This window comes from Panicum hallii, chromosome 9 (genome assembly GCF_002211085.1).
Source record: "Panicum hallii strain FIL2 chromosome 9, PHallii_v3.1, whole genome shotgun sequence".
Taxonomy (NCBI): Eukaryota; Viridiplantae; Streptophyta; class Magnoliopsida; order Poales; family Poaceae; genus Panicum; species Panicum hallii.
In genome coordinates this window covers 62,969,680-62,987,738 of record NC_038050.1, presented here as the reverse complement: position 1 = coordinate 62,987,738, position 18,059 = coordinate 62,969,680, and the positions used below count along the sequence as shown (strand labels likewise).

Here is an 18,059-nt window from a genome sequence, read left to right as displayed (position 1 = left end):
ACTAGGCTTGACCGGACAATAATTTCCTGCTGCTCTGGCGCGTCGCGGGGCCTGATTGTGCTGCTGCTTTTCCGGGCTAAACTGGCGTGCCCGGAACACAGCCGAGTAAAAGCCAGAGGAGGTGACGATGGATCTTCACCTCCCTTCCCTGCTCATAGAATTTCCAGATGCATGTCCAGCCTAGAATAGTAGATTCACTGCGCTCAACACCACCATAAATGCCTCAGCTAGACTAGATCTTTACAGATACATCTTGGCCGACGATTTTGTCACCTTTTCTCCTTGCCAAGCAACATGGTATGATGTGAGGTGAATCCAGTAAAATATGCGTGTGTATTCTGCCTTTTCAAAAAGAAGAATGTTTTTTTTCCTATTGTATACCCGCAAATACTTGTGCTGCCAGGAAAGAACCCATTTGCATTATTTTCTTCTTTTTCTTGCTTTTGATGCAGGCGCCAAGAAAACAAAAGGGCAAGGTCATTGCTGCTTTCTGTAAAGCACCAGAAATGCTACCACCCCCATTATCACAAGCAACCGTGTGTCGAGTAATAATATAAGGACGACTCTTAAAAATGCTACATTCTATTGGTGCCATCCCTTTGTATGGAGATTTGAGTTCTTTTTCTTCTTCGTCGCTGGTATAATAACTGCAAAGATTCGAGAATTCGAGCTTCTTCTGTTGGCGCACCTAAGCTGGAGAGATCATCCACGGAAAGATGACAGATAAGCCGAGGACGACGATTAGAGCAGGCTCCCTGTGCTTCACTTGCTGTCACTTTCCGCGTTGCCTAGTGCTAGTGCGGCTTCCCATGTCTGATTGTGCAGGGAAGATTTGGTTCTGGATGGTGAGCGGGTTCGATTCTGTCTCTCGCTTCCCTTGACATGTTTGAAGTGTTCCGTTACTGTCGTCTGTCGAGAACTTCCCTTTACCTGGGTAAAAGTAAAACAATCAGCCATACCATCGCTTTACCTAAACTATACTACAGTCTACAGGTCAAGATTGATATCTATTTATAACTCCACCATCCTCCTCACTTTCAACGCAAATACCTTCAACCACAGCATTCCCATGATCCGTTTTGGGTATCGGCATCCCAAGCAAATTCGTCATTCCTGGGAATGGTTTTGGCATGTACGAAAACGCCCCCAAAGTGCTGACCGCTCACTGCTGACACTGAAATGTCGAAACAGAACAGCAGAGCCATCATTGTACCCGGGAGGGGGTACCTAGGCACGTAGATCCCCAGACCTGTGACTTTTGCGGGCACAAATCCGTGCGCCCCCGTACCACGGGCTCCCTCCTCTCCGCCCGCCAGTAGCCGTTGGCTCCCGAACCGCCGTGCTCCGCGCGCCTGCGCAACGACGACGAGGACAGACACGGTTTCCCGTCGAAAATGACACGAAACTGCTCGGCGCCGCTGCCCCACGCCCACGCCCCCCACGGATCCACCCATCTCCGATTCCTTCCGCCCCCACCGCGGGGCAACCAACCAACCAGGACGCTGCTGCCCCCCGCCGTGCCTGGCTGCATGCCTGCGCCACCGGGCCCCGGAGCCGGAGGCGGTCCACGTACGGGAAGCGCGGGCGCCGCAGCGTGACCCCCGGAAAGCACAAGCACACCGCGCGTGTGAGTAGCCTGCTCGTCCCCGCCGGCGGTTCCGCCCGCCGAGAAACCACGTCCCGTCTCCGCGCCGGCTGCACGGAGTTCCGGTGGATGGGATGATCGTTCGGAGCTCGGAATCGCATCCGTTCGGCCACGAGTCGGCACCCCTGAACAATGGGCCGAGTCGGTGGATGCAACCAGCAGCACATGGAGCTGCTCAGGGTCGGAGAGACAGCTGGGATCCCGCGACGCGTGGGCGCAGCCAGTAGCAGCGCGGCACGTGTCGGGGACGGAGCAATCGTAGGCGCGTGCTGTGGCGGGCTGGTGGCTGCCTGATAATTCTCGCTGCGTGCGACAGCGCGAACATCGGGAGCGGCAACGGAGTACGCGGCGTATGCCTAGGGCCGCGTGCGTGTGCTCCGCACGTGAGGTCGAGCTGCCCGAGAGGCCCGGGGCCGGCGCTGGTCCCGCGAGCAAGGCAAGGATTGCTGTGCTCTGAGAGCGTGCTTACGCGCTGCTTATCCTATGATACCCGCTGATTAACCCCAGGAACCGAGCAAACTTCTGCTCGGTTTGAACAAAACGAGGCCACGGATTGGCCCGGCGCCCATGACGCGCTGCCGCTGCAGGGTGTTGGCAGCGGCAGCCTCTGGATGCGAAATGGGGCAGGGCAGAGCAGAGCACGGGAGCCGGCACGCTTTCCCAGCTCCCGAGGCGCACGACTGCAGCCGGGACTGGCGTGCGTAGCGTCCAAAGGCGAGCGACGGAGAGGGGTCAAAAGGGAGCAAGGAAAAGTAAGCGCTTGTTGCAGGCGTCATTTCGTTCTTACGTTGGCTGCTGTTATTTTTCTCCAATACGCAGCAGAAGAGCTGGGCATCATTCTGCTATACAATTTCGACAACTCAAAAACAGCAAAGCAAAATGCTAATCCAGTTGCGGCTCCCATTCTGTCTCTTTCTTGGGATACAATGCAAGCATCATTTTCGCTATGATAGTTTGGGCATGGAACGGGCACTTGAAGGTCGAGGGTTCTTCTACTCGTTTTCTAATAAACAATAAAAGAATGCAACCGGGCTGCTGTTGGGAGACGGGACACGCAAAGTACGGCAGGCACCTTACGATCATCACAAGGAACGTCTCCGCTCTGCAGATCCGAACCTTCCTTTCAACTAGCTAGTTTTTTTACATTTTCTTTTGTTTTTTACTCTAATTGAAGAGATGTATTCGATATTTTATTTACCTCTAGTTCGCTCTCGTTGAATACTACCCGCAGCTTTCTATGTATAGGCATTCATATCAATCATCGATTTTTAATTTGCTTTATTCCATATATCGTTGGTATATTTTTTTAACTTGCAATATCTAAATTTGAGGATTGAAATTGAATATTTGGTCACCTTGAACATGGGTGCATATTATAGCAGGTAATATCTAAGTTTGATGATTAATAGTAATATAGGATCACCTTGAATACGTATTTATCTTTTTTCAATTTTTTTATATGTAGTTATTAAATATATTTATATATGTGTTAGTGATGTTGTTGAAGCCTACAGCTTGTATCTTAGATGTTGGACTTCGATTTGTGCCTTACGATAATTTGATTATTATTTAGTGAAAGGATCTCTAGCCTTGTTGTCCTAGTTGTTGTAGCATCTAAGTAGCATCCAACAGATTTAGATCTGACTTCTCGTACGAGTGAACTAAAAATAGGTATGGATTAAATAAAAAGTTATATTAAGAAATAGGTTGGGGCTTTCGTTTTGACTTTGGTCAAAAACTATTTTATTTATTTATTTTCACCTGTCGTTGCAAAACTTATATATATATGCTATATTAATATATATATATTATTTTTTATTTAGCCCAATCCATTTATATTTTTTCACACTTTGGTTAATGTACATTTTAGTCTTTCGACCTTCTAATTACATAAATTTTCTCATTTCAGAGTTGCGTTATTTCAGCAATGGATAGTTCGAGGCATGTTTTTACTGTTGTCTCTAACTCTTTTCTTCACTAACATTTTCTCCATCTATTTTTGCCAATTTCTCCTTCTGCCATTTTCTTCGTCCACACATTTGAAATCGATTAGTGTAATTCGTGTCCGATGCACCTAGGAGAAGTTTCCTCTGGAGTTCGACTTTGCTACCGAGTTTAGATTGTCCGTCAGAGCTTGCAATTTTTTTCTAAGCCAAGACGAACACACATTTAAAATCAATTAATGTGTTTCGCGTTCGATGCCTCTAATGGAGAAGTTCACTATGGATACAACTCAGTTGCTGAGTTTAGATTGTGCGTTAGAGATTTCTTTTTTCTGAGCGAAGAGGAGCAACAGCAGTTACTGTTGGAATTATTTGTTGTGTATCGTAGGCTATCGACTTAATAAGTCAGGTAAAGTTTCAATTGGCACGGTGCTGATGCCTTTCTTGGCATCTTTGAGGAGGGTTAATATTATTTATAAAATACCTTAGGGAGAAGCAGCGTATATTATTCTAATTATATGTAGTGTGTTTATTTGTTTGCCGTACAATATTTTTCTTAAATGACGGCTTAGCACTAGCCGTATGTCTCGGGTTTCCATTGTTGTACTTTAATATACTACTCTGTTAAATCTGATACGTAAGCTTTAATTCTTGCATAGCATATAGAACACTAATTTGATGCCTTGCTGTTATATTTTTTAACAATGTCTGATTATACATTCCCATTTACGAAAATTATATGTTTGAGATGACATTTTACTGGAGGACAATGTAGGCAGTAATCTAAATATGTAGAGAATGTATCTATTACTGATTAGAGGTTCTCTTTGTAGATAATATTTTATGTCTTATTTTCTTGACCGGTCCCTTTCCAAGTTATATACACACACACGTTATGGAATATGGAATATTTTAATACATGTGGTAAACCAAGCCAGGTTCTTTTGTCATGCGGTAGCTTTAGCCTAAATTGGATATTGACTCTTTTTTAATTTGATGTGGACTCTTCTAGTTAGGTTTCCCTTAAAAAAATTAAGCTTGCTCTACCGTCGAAACTTGGCGCGTCGAAACTTGGACTCTTCTAGTTAGGTTTCCCCGCACATGATTCTGTACTGCCAAGCTCGTCGGGTTCTTCAACTCTGCAGCTTAAGACGATTGATCGAATGCTGCTGCAAAATGATACTAATTGCTATGCCTGCGACAGTCTCACTTGTTCACAAATGCATGCAATTAATTGATATCGAAGTGCTAATTGCCGAATACGTGGATATGATTTGCTTACTGAACATTGCTTTTGAGTTTCGGCACCTGTATTCCCATAACACTAATTGCTAATTATATTGCTGAATACATGAGCATGAGTTGCTAAGTGCTAATTTGGCCGAATGCTACACGATTCAGTGAGATGAGCATCCTGTTGCTACACGATTCAGTGAGTTGAATATACTGTAATGGACCATTGGATGTGCTGAGAGCCTGGAGCATGACAACTAGTTTTCCACAAATAGCGAACATTCGTTGCAATCACTGCCAGCGAACGCCGTCACACGCGGCGTGAGGCCAATGCTCAGGATTCGGGGGAGAGGAGGGCGGGGATGAAGGCGGCCGTGGCGAGAGGTGGGCGGAACGGTCAGCAACGACTCGCCGTCCAGTGGTGGAGGCCGGCGGGGGTGGGGGTGGAGGAAGAATTAGGAGTATGGATTTGAGGTTTTCAGGTTTGGAGGTTCCATGACCGGTGGACTTAGAAGGGATGGCTGCCACCGGCGGTGGTTGCGGGTTGTGGGTAGCGAGATCAGCTGCGATGACGCCATCGGCCGAGTGGTGGATAACCCCCGGTGGGCGTGGCCGGCAGCGAGGGCGAGCGATGGTAGCAGTTAGCTTGGAAGGGTTGGATGGCACGGTGGGCGGCGGCAGAAGGGGCAGCGGGCTGCGCGGGCGGAGCCGGCTGCTAGAGACGCAGGGAAGAAGATGATGAAAAGAAGAAAGAAAAGAAACCAGTGTCCTGCTGCAGTCGCTGCTACGGGTAGCAGCGAACGCTCGTCCAGCAACAGCCCCCGGTTTTCCATCACCATCGCTTAATTGTCTCTATATGTATCTTGTCCCCTCCTCGTCCAAACCATGGGTGGTAGTGAGTTGGTGATTGGTTTTGGCTTGATTTGCATCCGAAGTACCGTGGCCAACATCCCACATGAGTGCACTCCGCTCTTGTATGCTTGCACGGAAGATTTTAATTAACAATTTAACTTTCTATTTTCGGTATATTGATTTTCTTTATTTTAAAATTTGGATTTATATATGTATTATTAGGCATAGTTGATATGGATTTTTTGGATAAATCTAGATTGTTAGATCTTTATAAAATCCGATGGTGTAAATCTTTCTCTTTTTAGATTAACGTGAGAATTTCTAAGGATAAATCTAGACTATTAGATCTTCATAAAATCCATGGTGTAAATTCTTCTCTTTTTTAAACTAACGTGGAAATTTTAAGATGGTGGTTTGTTTTAACACTCCTTTATTATTAATTAATAGATTCATCCACGGCTGGGGACTTGGGAGAGGGCGGGAACGAGCATAGGCAGTTCGGGCCGAGGGGAGGGGAATGCCGACGGATATCCTCATGTTCGCTTCGTGTGCGCGCTCGCTCGCCTGACATCTCATGGGCGGGCATGTGCGCCGCCACTCACTCGATGTATCGCGCCGTGGGAACCACGCGGGGAAAGGGAAATAAAGCAGCCTACTAGGATATGAATTATGATAGACGGATACGGTGGAGGATCACACGATCGAATTCGTTCAAGTCGGCTGAGACCTTGTTGTGTGCGCGCCAGCGCGCGAGATGCAAATGCGAGGGGAGTTGTAGACTTGGTTGCAGATGGTCTTTGTTGCCCAAGATGGATGGCTGTACCAGCCACCGGGGAAATCGATAATACTACCTGCTTCGTTTACACGGTAGTGCGCATCGCACTCGCCCACTGGCAAAGCGATGATGCATTATGCAACTGCGTGGAGTGGAGCCACGAGCTTCTGCAATCATCGGCACGGCCGGAGAAAAGGGGACCTGGACTGAAAATCTGCCGCCGGGCCGTAGGATTTTGCGCGCCCGCGGCCCGTTGAGCGCGCCCGTGGTCCAATTGACGGCCTGCCTTCCATCCTTTTCTTATGGGCCCCGTCCAACCGTCGCGGCCCAGCTAGTGTCTGGCATGGAGACAGGATCCGTTCGGTCGGTCCTCGAAACGACTGGACACTGGACAGACCCTAAGAAAAAAGAACACACAAGTTGTACGGATGCGGTCGCACGCAACTAACACATCACCGTCCCCGGCGAAGCAAACTTTCAAATCGGCTCGGGTCACGCGTACTCGTGGATAACGCATAGTAGACCACCCGACCCCGATGAGCGACGAGGGCGTACACGAGGCGCGACCATGTGTCGCTGTCGCACCGTCAGCAGTTCCACAAGGCGGGCGCGCTGGCTCCTCGCGAGAAAATTAAAAGGGCTTTACACCTGTGCACCTCCCTGGCTGCCACTTCGGTTCCCGCCGAGACCCTTCCAGAGCAAAGAAAGCCGGCCGGGTCACGGCCACCACCTCCAAAAACCCGACGAGCGATCGAGCCAGCACCGAATAGACGCCAGAGCCCAGACAAACTTCCGATCGTTTCCGCTCACCCATCCGCCGTGTGACCTGATTGCCTCTCGAAGGCCGACCGCATCGCATGGCGACGAGGCCGCCGGCGGAGGGGAAGCCGTGGGAGCTGGCGGCGCACCCGCGGCTGGCCAAGGGGACATTGGTGGGCGTGGTGGTGCTGGACGGCTGGGGCGAGGCGCCGCCCGACCCCTTCAACTGCATCCACGCCGCCGACACGCCCACGCTCGACGCCCTCAAGAAGGTAGTACGCTCTACTAGTCACTACCTAGTAGCGTGTCACCTGCGATCGCGGCCGTTCGCTGATGAACTCTGCTCGCGTGGTGTGATGCCATGCCAGGCGGCTCCGGCGAGGTGGAGGCTCATCAAGGCGCACGGCACGGCGGTGGGGCTACCAACGGATGACGACATGGGGAACAGCGAGGTCGGCCACAACGCGCTCGGGGCGGGCCAGATATACGCCCAGGGGTAAACAAACGCTCTCTGCTCTCCGGTTTCATTCAACTTGCGATCACCCGGCAGCCGCCATACCCAGCGGCCGCCATGGTCATTCGAAAGCCAATCGATCCGAGCAAAAAAATTTGACGCCGGATCAGTAAACGACCGGCGATCAGCTGACGTCCACGACGCCGCAGGGCAAAGCTGGTGGATCTGGCGCTCGCCTCCGGGAAGATATACGAGGGGGAGGGCTTCAAGTACATCCGGCAGTCCTTCGACGACGGCACCCTGCACCTCATCGGCCTGCTCAGCGACGGCGGCGTGCACTCGAGGTTCGACCAGCTGCAGGTTACGTTGCCGCTACCGCTTGCTCCTGCTGACAGGTTCCAGACGTCCCCAAACTGGTCGCGACAGATAGCTGACGGTTACCGTCTGCCGCCGTGTTTTTTTTTTTGGGGTGCTCTTGCAGCTGCTCCTGAAAGGGGCTAGCGAGCACGGGGCGAAGAGGATACGCGTCCACGTCCTGACGGATGGCCGCGACGTGCTGGACGGCAGCAGCGTCAGGTTCGTGGAGATGCTGGAGGAGGACCTCGCGAGGCTGCGGGAGAAGGGCGTTGATGCCAGAGTCGCGTCGGGAGGAGGCAGGATGTACGTCACAATGGATCGTTATGAGGTACTGCTACTGTTTGTCAGGTGTTTCGATTTGGATCGTTGTGTAAGCTAGAAGTAAACGGTGGGTTATCGTCACTCTGAGCATAGAGAAGAACGTGTGATCAGTTGCTGAACCTTGTATCCAGTTTTTTGAGAATTTTAGTTTTCATTATTATAACAGGATTGAATTCACCTAGAAGAAACAATCTACAGAATATGAGAACCGCTGCCACATATTTGCCAGAAATCAGTTCTGAAAAATCAGTGTAGCCCTGCTACTCTACACTTGTTAATTCGTGACACCAATGAAGTACCGTCTTCTTTTGCAGAATGACTGGCAGGTCGTGAAGCGGGGTTGGGACGCGCATGTCCTTGGCGAAGCCCCACACAAGTTCAAGAACGCTCTAGAGGCTGTGAAAAAGCTCAGGGAGGATCCAAAGGCCAACGACCAGTACCTACCCCCCTTCGTTATAGTTGATGAAAGCGGAAAACCGGTCGGCCCGATACAGGATGGAGATGCTGTGGTGACGTTCAATTTCAGAGCGGACCGGATGGTGATGCTTGCAAAGGCATTGGAGTATGAGAACTTTGACAAATTTGATCGAGTCAGGTTCCCCAAGATACGTTATGCTGGTATGCTTCAGTACGACGGCGAGCTAAAACTTCCGAGCCATTATCTTGTTGCTCCCCCAGAGATAGAGAGGACATCTGGAGAATACTTAGCCCGTAATGGCGTTCGCACCTACGCTTGCAGGTAAATTGTTGCGCTTTGTCTTGTGAGAAGTCTTTGATCTGAAAGACTGAATGTTACATGACTTGTGCATTGCTTGCTCATATCTTTTCTTTTGTAAAAATATTGCAGTGAGACAGTCAAGTTTGGTCATGTCACCTTTTTCTGGAATGGAAATCGATCTGGTTACTTCAACCCAAGTTTGGAGAAATATGAAGAAATTCCTAGCGACATCGGCATCCCCTTCAATGTTCAGCCGAAAATGAAGGCCTTGGAAATTGCACAGAAGGCAAGGGATGCCATCCTGAGCCGAAAATTTGATCAGGTAGGTCATGGGTTAAGATCTCAAAAAATTGGCTTAGAACACTGAACACAAAAGTAATGGATAATTAAGGTAGGGAGTTCAAACACTGATAAGGACATCTTGTAGGTAAGGGTCAACATTGCAAATGGAGATATGGTTGGCCATACAGGAGACATTGAAGCAACTATAGTTGGATGCAAGGCAGCTGATGAGGCTGTTAAGGTACATGCACATCATCTCTGCAACCCCCCTCCCTATTTTCCTAAGATTCTATAGTGATTGCTATCCTGTTGTAGATCATCCTAGTCTTTCACTCTTGCGCATAAAATTTTCAGTGTCCACTTTTGAATTTGGTGCTTACGAGACTGCAATGCAAATTCTATCTTGTAGATCATCCTCGATGCCATTGAGCAAGTGGGTGGCATCTTCGTACTCACCGCCGACCATGGCAACGCCGAGGACATGGCGAAGAGAGATAAATCTGGAAAACCACTCCGTGACAAGGATGGGAAGGTCCAGACCCTTACTTCACACACGCTGAATCCGGTAAGTGCACCGCACAAAGTCTCGAGACACGTTGATCCTTATGTGCTAGCCTGTCAGTGTGCTCTTAACCGAGTCTCTGAAACCGTCTGCAGGTTCCAATCGCCATAGGCGGACCTGGGCTTGCCCCTGGGGTCAGGTTACGGACGGACCTCCCAAACGCCGGCCTCGCTAATGTTGCGGCGACCGTCATGAACCTTCATGGGTTTGAGGCTCCTGAACATTATGAGCCAACACTCATCGAAGTCGTGGACAAGTGATGGGTCCAGTCTTTTGCAGCTAGCTCCCAATCTCAATATTTCATCTGCCATCGCTTGCGAGTGTGGCGTCAAGGCATGTCGTGATGTATTCAAGCGTCAGTCTGTCCCTGATCTGTATAGTTGACAGTCCCTTGAGAGATGTATCATGTACGCGCTTCCTGTTTTGGTCGACAATAAAATTGCAACCGTATGGCCACATAACAAGCCAAGACGTGAGAAACTGAGAAGTATGACGACTCATAGGCGGAAGCTATATCAAATGGCAGGCGACCAGAGCCCAACATGGCAAGCTGGCTCCGTCCCAACAATCAAATCGCAAACCATTCTCTTTTTACATCTATTAGGCCTCCTGAACGGAGTTGGGATAAAACTATCCATGTATCTGCAGGGCAAAAGGCATATATGCTATCGAAGCTTCGACTCATTCGATCTGCTGCTCCGGAAGTTTGAGAGGGAGAAGAACGACCTTGATGCTGGACGTACGAGGTGACAGATGGATTAGAAATGGCGTAATTAGAAGGCATGGTACATTATCTGATGAAAACTAACCTTTTGTTGATGGGGCAGCTCCAGGCCTCTCCCGTTGCTTATCTGAGTTTATAGAGTTGAAGCTGCCAATGGTTGATTGAGCTGAAAAAGAATAGGTCCAGATATATGAATAGCCTTGAAGCATAAGAATGTGAACTAACTTGATCAAGCATAGAAAGATGACATGCTGTCCTATTTCAGAAACACTCAGAAGGCCCTCACATAACATATCTACACCGTGACAGTATAAGATAAGACCGCATAATAATTTTTCAAACTTGGATGTAACTACTAAAAGGCCCTACACCAAACACTAATTATATCAGTATTTAGACTGGATACATGACCATCCTTTAGAACATGGTTAGTAAAGATACCTGATAAGATGCTATTAGTCTTTGAACCATCAAAAGTTCTCCGGCTCGAATTTGCACCATCACTAGTGCCTCTTGATTCTTCTAGTTCATCTTCTCCTTCAGAAACTACCGATGGGCTTGCCCAGCCATTAGCATTGTTGTCTCCCTTATTTTTCCGAGCAAACTTTAGAAGCCTCTTGAATCCTTTTGGAGAATCCTTTTGAAAAACTATTGCGGGTGGGTTTTCAGCATTTCCCCACTCAATAATTTCTGGTTCATTGCTATCTGCTTGCAGCATTTGTGACAAGGAATGACGGACTCTTGGGCTTGATGATGGCAATGGTGCAATTCCTGGGGAAGCCACATCCTCAGCCACTACATTTTCACTCGGGTCAGTGACTTCTTGTTCTTCATGCTCTACTTCTACCCAGGCAGCTGATGAGATGCCCATGTCCTCGTCTGGAGTTTGTATGGCCTCATCTGCATCATTGGTAGAGGGCTCAACCTGGTCACTGGAGCCCATTTCTGTGGCAGTTAAACTCGAGGCCGGTTTCTCTGTTTTTTCAATATTCAAGTCATTATCGAGCGAAATTTCTAAATTTTCATCAACATCATGTGCTGGTTGAGCAAGATCAGCCTCCAGTACCTTAGTAGTTGGCTCGGTTGTCAGAGGAGATTGCTCCTTATCTTCAGCTTGGTTAACACTTCCACTATCTTTTGAGGAGTCATCAACTTGGGGCACCTTTTTCTTAACTGTACCAGAACCAATACTTTGACTAATCCCAGTGGCTTTCTTCAAGGGTTTGGACTCCAGTGGTACAACACTGCTTTTCTTTGAAACCTTATGCAAGCTTTCTTTCGTTGTTATACTTGATTTTTCTTCTGACGAAGGTGAAACTTTAGTTATTCTACTTGTCTTTGCTGCTGTTTTTGGCTTCTTCTCTTCTTGTCCCTTTATAGCTGGCTTCGTAGCAGACACAGTTTCCTTCTTGTTCTTCACTGGTTGAATGGTTCTTTCCACTTTTGAAGCTGGCTGAGACAACGGATGTGTTGTCGGAGTCCTCCTTCGGCTAGTTGGTGTAGACGTCGAAGCCATCCCAGGAGAGCTTTTAGTTTTTTGCGTTGTAGTTGCTTTAGTCAAAGAACCACCTGACCATGAACTACGTGTAGTAGGCGCAGGTGCAGGTGATGGTGATGGTTTTGGTGAGCTTTTTCTGACTGGTGTCTTTGAAGCAACTTCTTTGGGTAGGACCGGAGGTGAAGAATTTCGACGTGCCTTTTGTGGAACTGGTGAAATGCGTTTCTCTGTTACAGTGCCAGTTTTGGGGGTCAGTGCCGATTTCTTCTGCCCAACAGTATCCTTCAAGGGCTTGGAGCTCGCCTCCTTTGTAGGCCGCCTTTTGCCTTTCTCAGCTGTAATCTTTGTGTCTCGCTTCTCTTTATGCTGACCCTGAGTAACACCTTTCTTCTGATTGGTGGAATCGAGGCCAGCAGCAATTGCATTAGCACCTGCAAACTTTCCAGGCAAGACCTCCATCATTTTCAATAACATCTGATTAAGCTCAGCTTCCTTCTGGCGGTTCCACTCAGCTGAGGCCATTGCCCGGTCACTACTTTCCTCAGGTCCCGACTTTGTTTGTTCTGCACAAATATTATTAGAAACCATGTTCTCCGTTTCTGACACTCTGATGTCATGAGAATCAGCATGGGAGGTTAAACCTTCGACCTCAGATGTAACAAAATTCTTTGGTGCTTTATCTGGTTCGGGTCCATCCTTCTCTTCGTAAGACATGTTGTTTGACTTACTTTCAGATGTTGAATCTGAGATTCTTTCTTCTGACTTGTCATTCAAAGAATCACCCATTCCTGCACTCCACCTTCTCAGGACAGACTTAGTAGCAAACAAACCAGCTTTCTTATTTTGAGAATCTGGATTCTGATCCTTCTGCTTGCTCTCAAAAAGGTTAATTGCATCCTGCACACTCATCCTTCTAACGTTATTATCAGATTTCCTTGGTGGCTGGTCAGTTTCACCATTGCAGTTACTACTTTCATCATCTTTATCTAAAGGAATTCTCTGACTGGGAGGGAAGTAACTGAGGCTCTTGATGGCAATTGCCGTTGACCTACGTGATCCTGATCTCCCAATTTGAACCCTCCGCATTGGAGAAGCGGATCTTCTAGGAGAAGCAGATCTTACAAGAGGTCGGCTCCTTTCAACAACAGCCTCAACTTCGTCACTGGACTCAGAGGAATCGTCAGTTTCTGTCGAGCTTTCACGCTCAATTTGTGCAAGCTTTGCTGGAGAAACATTGTTGGCAATAGGCCTCTGAAGATTGGTCCGAGGGATGATATCACGAGTTTTATGTGCATTCTCACCCTTGTCAATTTTCTCAGCTGTAGAATCCTGCTGTACAGGGAGCTCAGAGGGTTGACACTCCGCAATCAACAACATACACCGCATCAACCAACTAGCAAATGAGAAGGACCAACAGTTAATTTCTTGTCTCAACTCAACTAAACAATAAGACAGCTCTAAGGATAGGACAGAGCATATAAATGCCAAGGCAAACTAATTCCAAGTGACCACGTTTGTCAGCTAATGATGAATGAATAGAAGACACCAATGTAGCTAACTAGCAATATTTGTACCCTCTGGTTTTATAAGATCGAATGACCATGTAGCGTACAATGCTATTTTAACATACCTAAACTCTGATGTTCCAAATCGCTGAACAAAAGCAGATAAATCAGAGATTTCTCTTGTCGACAAATTGGAACCAACTGCTTGATTCAATAAGACCAAGATCTCTTCCTTCAGTGCGGTCAACCTCAAATCCACTGCTCGAAGCAATTCATTCCTAGCATATTTTACCATTAAAAAGTGTCAACCAAAAGAGGTAGCGAAGTAAAGTAGCAGGCAAACAGAAAGGAATTTACTTTGTAGTCTCCGACGAATTCGGCCCAACATTTCCCTAAAAGTGGATGTTTAAAAATGAAATGTAAGCAGATGGATCAAGAAAGAGTACAACAACATAAAATTAAAGCCTTGCAGCAGTGCAAAATTACCTGTTGTGCTATGGCGCCAGTACCAAACAAGCCTCCTGCAAAAACAGAATACCATACCAAACTGAGGACACTGCCAATACAAGGCTGTCATGTCTGGTACCAGGAATAAATATCACTAGATCATTTAAAACAGCTACTCTACCAGTTTTACTGCTTATATATTTCCAATGGTTTTGGGTGCACTTGCAGATAGCCAGATATACACGATTTGTTTAAATATGAAAAATGCAAATGAACCTTGATACAATATTTGAAGAAAGGTAGCTGAACCTGCGATAAGTCTTTTTTGAGTGTCCTGCGGATAGTTTTGCCAGTGTACAATACTTGAGAGAAGCATGAAATGTACCCATCAAGACTAGATGAGCACTTTGGAATTAAAGGTAATCAACTAAAGTCAAAGCATCTGTTCGGACGAATTATTCTCAGAACTTACAGCTGATAACTATTTCTTTGGTGATAAGCAAGTAATTCATGGGCATAATGTTTGGAGGATTGATCATCTATAATAAATTAGCAACCAGCGCACGACATGATTCACCACTGCTAAGATCAATTACAAGTATAATTGCATGCAAATGAAAATTGAAGCCCACAACCCCAAAACACGTAAATGGTAAGATAAACCTAAAGCAACTGCAGCTGGTCACTTCAGTGACTCAAAACAATGAGGGGGTCATAATGTATTCATATCTGTTATTCATTAAAAAAAGTTGTGATGGTCTTCAAATAGCAAATAACAGTAGAAGAACCAGATGTTTGTTTACCTGTCAAAGCACCACTAGTAACATTTTGTTGCTCCTGCAAAACAAATGCACTTCTATTGTTAATGCCATGTGCATTCAAATGTTCAAGTGAAATTAGCCGAAATACTTTGTTCTGGCAAACAGGTCATACCTTAATATAGAGCGATTGATGAAACTTTCTAGTTTCCTCCAGCTGGGACATCTCGTCTAAAACTCCATTGACCGATTTTGAGGTATCAGATGAATTAATGATATGCAAGAATCTGGTAGTGCAGCTCAATTTAGTCACACTTACAACTGAAAGAAATATAAGAAACTAGAAAGGCTGTAAATACCTCTGTATCGTCGATTTCGTAAACCAGGAAGACCCTTTTCCATCACCAGCCAATAACAGTTTAAAAGTGCCACTTGATGAACGAGATTGGAATTTTTTGGCATCTTCCAGGTGCAGAACTAACTGATCGAAAGGACCAGATGCTATCAGTTCTGTATTCCCCTTACTGCAAGCAATTGCCTCATACCTATACATGAGACATTTCACAAGAGACAGAATTATGCTTTATACCCAATTGTTAATCATAATAGCCCAGCATAACAACAAAGATAAACAGTTTTGTACTTGACAAGATGTAACTACAAAAACTGAAGCACAATTACTTCTAAGATATGCGAAACTCTGTTGTGGGAAAGACTTTAAGAGTATATGTAATGCTGGAGCATTACAGGAACCGGACACCTTTTGAAAATTCTTAAGAACTGCATTGCAAACAGGGGCCTAAAAGCAAATGTTGGAGAAACAGTGATCAAGCGTTGCATAAATGTGCGGGTGCGACCAATATATTCCAGCCTGTGTTCACCTGTTGTCAGGCGAGGATACTTGGAAGACAGTAGAATCGAGCTCCACGTTGCTAGCAACTTTCCCGTCCATTTTGCTCACAACCGTGAGTGGTTGCCGCTTTCAACACTACAACTCATGCAAACACAGCCAATTCCTCATCCACTTCAAAGCCCCCTGCAAACAACAGGAAGGACAGATAAACCTCAGCAATCCGAGGAAACGTGTTCAAGATGAATCGATTGAAATGCCAAAGCCAAACCCCCAGACGGCGATTGTACCAGAACATAAAACCCTATATGCTCCAAGTATCAGATCTGTACCAGCCACTTTCTACACCCAAGGGATTGAATAAGCCACGAATCCAAAACCCAAAGCCCCCCGAGATCCAGCCGCAATACGCCACGATACGCATGCCTCTAGCCGACAGTAAGCGGATCCGGCGACAGCGGCCGCTCGCCGACCCACCCAACGCTTGGAGCGGAAGCAAGCTACCGGAAACCGCATCAAAACACCCCCGAGAAGAAAAAAACACATGAAAAAAATCGCAGCAGACGAGCGCCTCACCGGATCGAGCGCCCGCTTCCAGCGTCCGGTCCGGCGGCGCCGCGGTCCGGATCGAGAATTCGAAATGCTAGTCGGGAATTCCGTGGTGCCCTTTTCGCTGCGGAGCGGCAGCGTAGCAGAGCGGGGGAGCCGGGGAGGGGAGTGATGGGCGGAAATGGACGCGAGGAAAAGGGACAAGTGGGGAAGCCCGGGTTTAAATGGCGGAGGGGTGGGGTGGGGATGTGACACTGTGGTTCGCGCGTATTTACTGTCCTGCCACTGGCGTGGTGTTTCGTGCGCTCCGTTCCGTGGAGTGCGCCCTGGGGTTTGAACGCGGTGGGATGGACGGGGGCCGTCGGTCGGTGGGGAGGCGTCCCGTCCCGTGCGGCGCATGGACCGAATTGCCCTCCAGGGGGATTAGAAGCATTCATGGAGTTTGGAGTACCGGATTAATTATTGGCTGGTGAGTGTGTTCGAAATTTGACGTAATCCAGGACAAGGCAGATTTAGGCTTGAGCCATGCAGTCAAGCGAGAGGTAGGACGCCACACGTCCACGGTCCACAGCGCCGATCCAGTGCTCGCACTGTCACACCGATCAACGGCTTACCCCATCCCGCTGGAGAAGGATCTAGCACGGGCACGCACCGCGCGGTCCCGTCTGCCTCGGGTTGGTAAAGGCAGACGAGCCCTCGATTTGTCGGACCGGTGGACTGGAGGGGCACTGCTGGCGCCGTCGCCTTCCGTAACGGTACGCGCCCGGCCGCCGGGCGCCGCCCGGCGATCCGGCGCCACGACACGCTCCCTCCCTCCCCTCTCAGTCCCGGCCTCCCTCCATCGCCAGTCGCCAAGCGGACAAGTGCCCCCGGCGGGCCCGGTCCCCCGCGCGCGGGCGCGGCGCCTCCGTGCTCTGCCTGGTGCCCACGTGCCGCCGGGGCCTGGAGAACACCACGCCTCTCGCCGCCCCCTCCCGCATCTCCGGCGGAAATCAGGAAGACAGCTCGGGTCGTAAACTCCTTGGTCCGTGCGGGTGCGCGGACCGTGCTGTGCCATCTGCGGTGCGGTTAAGCTGTCCTGGGCGGGGCCCGCTCACCCGTGTCTCCGTTGCATGTGAAAAGGTATCCGAAATATCCGATATTAGTATCCGATTAAATATTAATATGGATATCCACATCCATATTCAAATTTAATGTGGCAGTAAAATAGGTACATTTGAATCCGATGTTTATTAAAAAATTTTATCTGATTCCACGTCCGTATTCAATATCTGACGGTACCTGTGTCCATTTTGTGTAGAACTATTTAAAAAATTATATTTATTTTTTATAACCAATATTATTAATTTTTATAATAAAATTATAAGAAGATTAAGTTTCCTCGTAAATATTCTTGTTTTATTTATTTATGGGTGAAATTACTTTTATAATTTTTCATTATATATTAATTAAAAATGTTTATATATTTATTGAAAATATATTTTTATTTCTAATATTTTTATATATTTATTTATTAAAGTATTTGTTGATAAATAAGCTAGCTATTTTTGTTATATTGATGATTTTATATTCTAAAACTATCAATAAAAAATAGCTAAGTGTTGTCCTGTATATCGAGAAAATATTCGAATTCGAGATATCCTTTTTGCATTCGTATTCAGAATATCTAAATTCGCATCCGTAGTTAAAATATGATAAAAAAATATTATCTAAATTCGATTCTACACGTATCCCATTTGTTTCCCTCGTTACCTGAGAGATGTGACGACGACTGCATGGACGCGTAACGTGCCCTGAACGGCTGAACCGGCGGCGGCGGGGGCACGA

General features: G+C 47.3%; 2 protein-coding genes across 3 annotated transcripts; one reads left to right on the top strand and one right to left on the bottom strand.

Annotated features, from left to right (window-relative positions):
* Nucleotides 1-7,142: 7,142 nt before the first annotated feature.
* LOC112874328 (2,3-bisphosphoglycerate-independent phosphoglycerate mutase-like) lies at nt 7,143-10,365 on the top strand. The gene is made up of 9 exons (XM_025937597.1): nt 7,143-7,479; nt 7,576-7,703; nt 7,871-8,021; nt 8,143-8,346; nt 8,654-9,078; nt 9,187-9,379; nt 9,485-9,580; nt 9,749-9,904; nt 9,997-10,365. Exons 1-9 carry the CDS (start codon nt 7,306-7,308, stop codon nt 10,159-10,161), a joined length of 1,692 nt encoding a protein of 563 aa, XP_025793382.1. The 5' UTR covers nt 7,143-7,305; the 3' UTR covers nt 10,162-10,365.
* A 17-nt stretch (nt 10,366-10,382) lies between these two features.
* On the bottom strand, nt 10,383-16,577 carry LOC112874326 (COP1-interacting protein 7-like). Of its 2 annotated transcripts, XM_025937594.1 has the most exons (11): nt 16,260-16,446; nt 15,715-15,869; nt 15,193-15,378; nt 15,009-15,120; nt 14,879-14,912; nt 14,115-14,149; nt 13,986-14,020; nt 13,754-13,906; nt 11,067-13,516; nt 10,711-10,791; nt 10,383-10,634 (listed from the first exon to the last, which is right to left on the bottom strand). In XM_025937594.1, the coding sequence occupies exons 2-11, from the start codon at nt 15,783-15,785 to the stop codon at nt 10,567-10,569; spliced, it is 3,225 nt and encodes a 1,074-aa protein (XP_025793379.1). In that variant the 5' UTR covers nt 15,786-15,869; nt 16,260-16,446; the 3' UTR covers nt 10,383-10,566. The 2 variants fall into 2 exon arrangements, with proteins under 2 accessions (XP_025793379.1, XP_025793381.1); XM_025937596.1 differs by lacking the exons at nt 10,383-10,634; nt 10,711-10,791 and having other exon boundaries at nt 11,165-11,600; nt 11,692-13,516; nt 16,260-16,577.
* Between the last annotated feature and the right edge of the window lie 1,482 nt (nt 16,578-18,059).